Source organism: Branchiostoma belcheri, unplaced genomic scaffold, assembly GCF_001625305.1.
Source record: "Branchiostoma belcheri isolate BF01 breed outbred unplaced genomic scaffold, Haploidv18h27 scaffold159, whole genome shotgun sequence".
NCBI classification, from domain to species: Eukaryota; Metazoa; Chordata; class Leptocardii; order Amphioxiformes; family Branchiostomatidae; genus Branchiostoma; species Branchiostoma belcheri.
Genome location: NW_017803035.1, coordinates 166,530 through 173,290, shown reverse-complemented (window position 1 = coordinate 173,290; position 6,761 = coordinate 166,530). Strand labels below are relative to the sequence as shown.

Below are 6,761 nucleotides of genomic sequence, written 5' to 3'. Positions count from 1 at the left end.
TTAATTCTTACCCAAACACATTCACGTATATTGTGAAAGGAGTCTAAATCCCTCCTACTATGAAATTGCAACATTATGTAACCCAGGACCAGTTACCATGGTGACAGATGTCAACGAATCAGGTCATTGGCCATGTCAGGGGTTACTGTTTGGAGGAGATGAACAAGGAACGGCAAAAACAATGTTTTTCTTTGGCAAACCTAAAAAAATATCATAAATGTTACATACAGACCTTTCAACATTCTACCTGGTACACATGTATGTTCGCCACTTTTTTTGTCCACATTATCATACTTGTTACAGTTGGCGGACTTTATATCCATAATCATGACGTTTGCGTTTGGCATCTTTGAAACCTGAAAATTGGCTGCACACCTAGTAAGAAGACAAAGCACTTTGGGAACAATTCTATCATTTTCTGTAGGAATCCTCCATCGTGGTCTGCCAGTGCAACAGGCCAGAAAGTACCCCTGGCCAGAATATACCGGGAGACATTCTGACCAGGGGTACATTCTGACCAGGGGTACCTTCTGGCCTGTTACACTGCTATTACAGGTGTTGTCCATGAAAACTTGTCAACAAAACACAACATAATCAGTGCAAGATGCAAATATCACAGGTCAGGAATATTTGACTAATATTTGAATATAAGAATGGTAGAAGTGATGTCATTACCCTATTCTTTCTCTTTTTTTTGTCTTTGCTTTTGAACAGAAATTTCAGTGTGTGGTGGCAGGGAAATTTCAACTTGCATGCAATAAGGCCACTGGCAAGTAGTGTACCTATACTGGTACTATAAACAAAACATACATTCAATTCCAGTGATACAACATTTTATCTGCACACAACATACTTTTTTTGTAACAAGTAACCTACACCGATCCCTATCTTTTCAAGAACAATAAGATTAACTATTTTCAGTCTGTGTGTTTGTTCTTGATTGATGAGTAGATAAATGTATATTCCACAAGTGTTTCCTGGGATGATTCTGTCCCTCAGTCAAACTTCTTCCGTGTAGCTGTGAATCGGTCCATGTACTGTAAAGGAAAGTAAAATACTGTAAATATAGAGTAAGATATGGTGTTTCCATATCACCAGAGGTCCTAGTCGGACCACAATCAGAATGATAGTCTGACTGGGGCCACATTTAATTGCAAAATTTGGTGTCCCTAAACATCAATTCCAACTGAATCTAAATGGTAACTGATTTTTTAAAGTGGTGATTCTATGGAACATTTGTGATAATTGTTAGAACTCTGTGATATGACTAGTTATCACACATGCCAGAACATCCGTATCAAATGTTATTCCAGCTCAGGTATATAAATTCATTTCTATTTATAATATATTCATATTTTCAGTGTTCTGAAATTTTGTTCTGCAGTTCCGAAATACTTTCTGCAAATACACGCTCAAAAGTCTCCTGGATCTATACCCATTGCATTTACAAAATTGCATGTTGGCAAATATTTTACATGCAATTTCAAAAATGCCTGCAAAATTACCATATTATAGAGTCAGTAATAAACACAAAAGCTCTTAAACATCATTGAACCCGTAGCCTGATTTTTTTCAGTCTACAAACTTGCAGGTTGCTTAATTTTTCTTCTGCAATATTGAAAATGTTTTTGCAAAATGCAGACTGCAGGTGGGTATTTCTAACACTATATTTGAATGTGGAGATCTAGGAGGGGAGAGGAGGCTATTGCAGAGTGTTTTTTGAGTTTGCAGATGAAACAATTTTGATAAACTGGACACATTAAACCGAAACACAACATTTTTTTCCTGGCCCTGACCCAAGTGAGTCTGTACTCCCCATGAAGTTGTGTTAGTCTGTCCCTACCTTTTCATAACCCTCCAACTCCCTCAGGTCCTTAACCTCAAACAGGTTTCCCTCTAACGCCAGGACAGACACCTTGGACTCCCCCAGGATCTTGGGAGAGATGGTGGACAGCTGCAGGCAGTTCTCCTCCACCCGCAGCACCTTCAGCCGCGGACAGGTGGCCAGGGCAGCTGTCAGGTTATTGATCTATAAGTAGGGAAGAAACAGGTTTTGTTTAGGCCTAGGAAAATAAATGTTGTGTTTCCTGTTTCCCAACCGACCCTAAAAAAAAACCTACGGACCCTAGACTTTTTTTTGGTGGATCCCTGCAAGGGACATAATGATTAATTTTTCGAGCTGATCCACCTTTTCTAGCTCAATGCTCTCTCACCTGAGTGATAAAACATTGTACAATTGGATTTCTAACATTGACTATAATTAAAAATAAAAGTGTCCTCATGAGAGTTTACTTTGTTAAACTGTATTGTATGAGTTGGACCCCTGTATACACGTAGATATCACTGACATCTAAAAAAAAAAAAGAAGAAAAAAAAAAAGATAATCCCTACCAATTGCAACTGACCCTACCAATAATTTTTTCTGGACCGAAACAGGAAACACAACATCTTTTTTCCTAGGCCTTGGAAAAACTTGAAAGTTTTTTGCCAAAATTAAGGTACTAGTACATTAATGTACTATCATGGTGTTACAATGTGTATAGAAAAAGGAACAACACTATATACATGTAGGAAGACATAACAGAAGAGAAAAAAGAACTAATGCTGGGTTTCTGTTTTCTTTGAGTGTTGTTACTACTAGACAAGTACTAGTAATGTTACTGTTTGTCCTTTTATTCTTAACCACAGAAATAATACAATCATCAATGGACTACTACCTCTAAAGATTTCTTCTTTCCCCTATTACCGCACCTAAACCACCCCCCACTAAGGCATACAACATAATTACACAATGTCTTCACCCCCTCTACATTTTTTTTATTCCAACATTTTCATGACCAAACATTGTAAGTCCTATTGATCTGCAGCTAGTGAAAGAGTCTTAACCGATCTCATCTTGGGGGCGGTAAGAAAAAAATCAAACTGTTTTGTGTTCTTTGATATCTTACCAACCACTGGCCTTCTTAGTGGCCTTATCGCCCCTCATTTACATGTATGTCGCATAAGCGAAATTATGTAAAAAGTCAGCTAGTTATGTATTTATAGCAGCATAATCTACTGAAAAATAGCACTCCCTTCTGGACTTTACATTAAAGAACCCACTAAAATAGAGAAGGGGTCCTTCTTGGTGTGACTGGTTCAAAAACAGCTAAGTGCTTAATGTACAAAACTGGTGATTTACCAGTTAAATCAAAGTTTAACAAACAAATGAACAAACAAAACAATTTTCTCTCTTACAATTTCATTAGTATTCAGACTGACTCACCGTTCCTAACAAGACTCCAACCATGCAGAAGTCATTACTTAGGGATGACTGGTGTATAGAGACAGTTGCTTGGGCAAGATTGACTTAGTATTATACTAAAGGATATTCCTGTTAGGCCACACCAATTCAACTTGTTGCTTCTCAGATCGCCCTGTCCATTTTCTTCAGATTTGCAAAAAAAAAAAAATTATATCTAAATTAACTGCAAAATGCTCAATGAAAGACATATTTTGGCCCCAAGGGATGAAGAAAGTCTTTTCTTCCTAGTTCTTAAAGTTTTTCAATGTAACAATGCAATTTTGTTTCATTAAAAGTTCAAAATGTATTGTTTTAATTGTAAACCAGCCTGGTACATGTTCACTTCATGGCTCATATTGTAACATTTCCGGCTATCATAGGGTGCCTTGGACTGTTTTTTTTTTATTTCGCCTTGTCGCTTCATATTTTTTTCTGAAAAAATCTGAGAAACAACAAATTACATTGGTGTGGCCTTACAAACAAAGGTACTAGTACATTACCTGGTTCTGGTTGAGATTGAGTTCAATGACCTGTAGGTCACCGACCCCTTCAGGAATCTCCGTCAGGGCATTTCGTGAGAGGTCCAGTGCGTCCAGGTGTCTGAGCTTGCACAGAGCGAGCGGGAAGCTGTCCACCTTGTTCCCCGCTAGCGACAGCGACTTCAGGTTGGTCAGTTTGTCCACAGACGTGGGAAGTCTCTGGATCCTGTTGTTTTCTAGTGAAAGTGTCTCCAACTTCTTTAGTTGGAAGAACTCTTCTGGAAGGGTTTCTGCAAGAAAAGAAAAGGAAAGTTCATTCAATGTAAATTTCTAATTTTCTGTTTCAAAGTCATGAACAACAATATACCTGCAGTTCTAGGAAAAAGCTGCAAGGGGTCCCAAACTTTTTTTAAAAATTCTAACTGAGCTCAATGGCTCTCTACATGTACACAGACATCACAACCATACTGTGTTGCAACGGGCTTTGTCCAGTATGGCATTTAGTCCAGAATAAAAGATATTAGTTCTGCTAACCAACAAATAAAATTGGTGTGGCCCTGGATAAAAAAAAAAAACACTGCAAGAAAAAAATAACTTCTTCTCACCTAGTCGGTTGTTGCTGATTGTGAAGCTTTTCAGCATACCAAACTGGCCGATGGTCTTAGGCAACACCGCTATCTTGTTGTTGGACACATCTAAGGTCCTCAGATTCTTAGACAGTCTCTGCAGTTCTGGTGGGAACTGTAAGATGGCGCAAATGAGTAAGGCGACCACCAATACACCACCAAGTACACAATGACATGCATGTGCTACATGGAAACAACAAGAGCTTTTTTTTTCTTTTCTATCATGTGCTAATGTAAACAATAGCCTGGATTGTGACACTCCTGGCTAATCATTGGTTTACAGCAAGGTTGCAAAGTTCTAGCTACATGCAGAAGTCCTGGTGGTGGAGAGAAGATGCCAGTGTACTCTTGAGCTGCTCTACTAAAACCACTAAGACCCTGTTCAGATGAAAATGCTGTCATGACTGTCATGCTCGTAGCCAGGATTTTTAAAAATGAACCTTCTAAAATGGCATTTCGTGCATTTTTGAGAGGATTTTCAAGAAAAAATCAGAGATAAATTTTTATTTAATGACAAAGGGAGCAGTTTTTCTACGATTCCAGTCCATCTTTTGAAGAAAAATCTTTGACCTTTACATAAAAAGTGGACCAAAAAGTGGACCTTTACTAAAGTTTACATAAAAAGTGGACCAAAAAAGTGGACCTTTTAGCCTTGTGGGGGGGCTCTTCTGAACCCCCCGAACCCCCCCTGGCTATGGGCATGTGGCATTTGATCCAGATTCCACCGATTCGGAAGCCAGTTTCAAGTGGCCCCATCTGAACACTCCAAATCGCATTGCACATCAATCCCAAACCACCTCAGGAGGTAGTTTTGAAGTGGTTTCAACACATTCTGACGTTAGTCTGAATGGAATGTGATTCCAATGTGACACCACCGGTTTACTTTACATATTGACCAGGTCATGGATTACAGGGCGGTATTTGTTTATTCATATGCAAAACCAAAATTTAGGTGGCAGCAACTTAAAGAGCAGTAATGGTCAAATAATGTGTCCGTTTTAGGGCGAGCTTCACCGCCTCTGGCGGGACTACGTCGGCATTCGGCCGAGATAAGCTGGGAGGGGGGCACCAGCAAGCAGGTCATTGACCTCTGACATTAATACCACGCTATATATATATCTTGTGTCTTTTCATCAAACAGCAATGATTGTAGTTTAGCCGAATCATGTTTGGACACAATTTCGAAGGAATGTGTGGCACATGGACTAGGGCTGCGGGTACCGGTCCAATACCGTAAAAATCGTTTCGGTACAGGTCCAAAATACCGGATCATGAAGTAACGAGTATATACCGAAATAGCTAGTTTACACCATGTATATGACTAAAGATAGGTAAATCCTACCACAAAGACGAAAAATTAGCACTGGAAAAGACGTAAACACCGTCGATTGATTTGAGATCCTCAGTCTCACGAGACATCGCGAGAGTGTGGCTGATCCATGGTTGTGATTGGTCAACAAACTGAAATGAGGTCAGTCATTTTCCCTTCCCTCCATATTGGCGGCCTTTGTTGCTTTTGTGTTGTGTCTGTATTTTGCCGCGTAAGCCTCCGGGCTGCGCGGAGTTAATTTGTCAAATTGTTCAGGTACAGGTACAGGACCTGTACCTAAACCTCTGTACCGGTACCTGTACCTGTACCTCATGTTACGTTTAGGTACGCAGCCCTAACGTGGACCAGATGCGAGGATTGCGATTTACCCGAATCACAGTTTGAGTGGTTTCATCTGAACAGGGCACACGAGACCTTGTACTGTAGCTAATCAGAGACATTTGCCAATGTTAATCTAATTACTATCTATGCTAATCTAATTACATGGAAAATTGTATTACACCATCAAGTGTCATGGTTTTGTTTCAGAATTATGTTATACTGAAATTAACGTACTGCTTCAAATTCAAGACCTTCCTCAAAAATTTGTGTAATTAACAAACAAACAGATGCCGTCTTCTGATTTTGACCAAAATTAAACATAACAGGTAACGTTCTTTAAGCGCATAATAATCAAATTATTATACAACAATATATTCCTTGAGGAAAATACCTCGTCAAGTCTCATGCCGACCAGTCCACAGACGCCAGTCTTCTCGGCAGTCTGGATGTGTTTGTTCACGGCGTTTCCCATCTTCAGGAAGTGTCAAGAAGCTACTAGGGTGAAAACACTGCTGCCCCCCTCCCACACCTTCTTTCTTCACGTCCGCGCCCTTTCTTCACGGTATCTCGAAAAGCAAGGCTATCTACGACGCAAACTTTTCCTAACAGTTTCTCTACACCATAATTTTCACAGAATTTATGGAATTTCCCGCCAAAAGACAAAAACGGTCTCTAAATTTACATTTCCAAAACAACAACAACCCTTCGGTGTTTCACAGGCG

General features: G+C 39.6%; 1 protein-coding gene across 1 annotated transcript; it reads right to left on the bottom strand.

Annotated features, from left to right (window-relative positions):
• Positions 1-32: 32 nt before the first annotated feature.
• LOC109465840 (leucine-rich repeat-containing protein 57-like) lies at positions 33-6,754 on the bottom strand. The gene is made up of 5 exons (XM_019763331.1): positions 6,431-6,754; positions 4,368-4,503; positions 3,784-4,052; positions 1,844-2,029; positions 33-1,037 (listed from the first exon to the last, which is right to left on the bottom strand). The coding sequence occupies exons 1-5, from the start codon at positions 6,509-6,511 to the stop codon at positions 996-998; spliced, it is 714 nt and encodes a 237-aa protein (XP_019618890.1). The 5' UTR covers positions 6,512-6,754; the 3' UTR covers positions 33-995.
• Between the last annotated feature and the right edge of the window lie 7 nt (positions 6,755-6,761).

What these genes read in the sequence shown, in the direction of transcription:
- LOC109465840 (XM_019763331.1), bottom strand. Translation starts at nt 6,511, where the DNA reads ATGGGAAACGCCGTGAACAAACACATCCAGACTGCCGAGAAGACTGGC. An exon ending in TCGGCATGAGACTTGACGAG is followed by an intron (nt 4,504 to 6,430) that starts GTATTTTCCTCA and finishes GCCATCTTACAG; the next exon opens with TTCCCACCAGAACTGCAGAG. An exon ending in TCAATCTCAACCAGAACCAG is followed by an intron (nt 2,030 to 3,783) that starts GTAATGTACTAG and finishes CCCTACTTATAG; the next exon opens with ATCAATAACCTGACAGCTGC.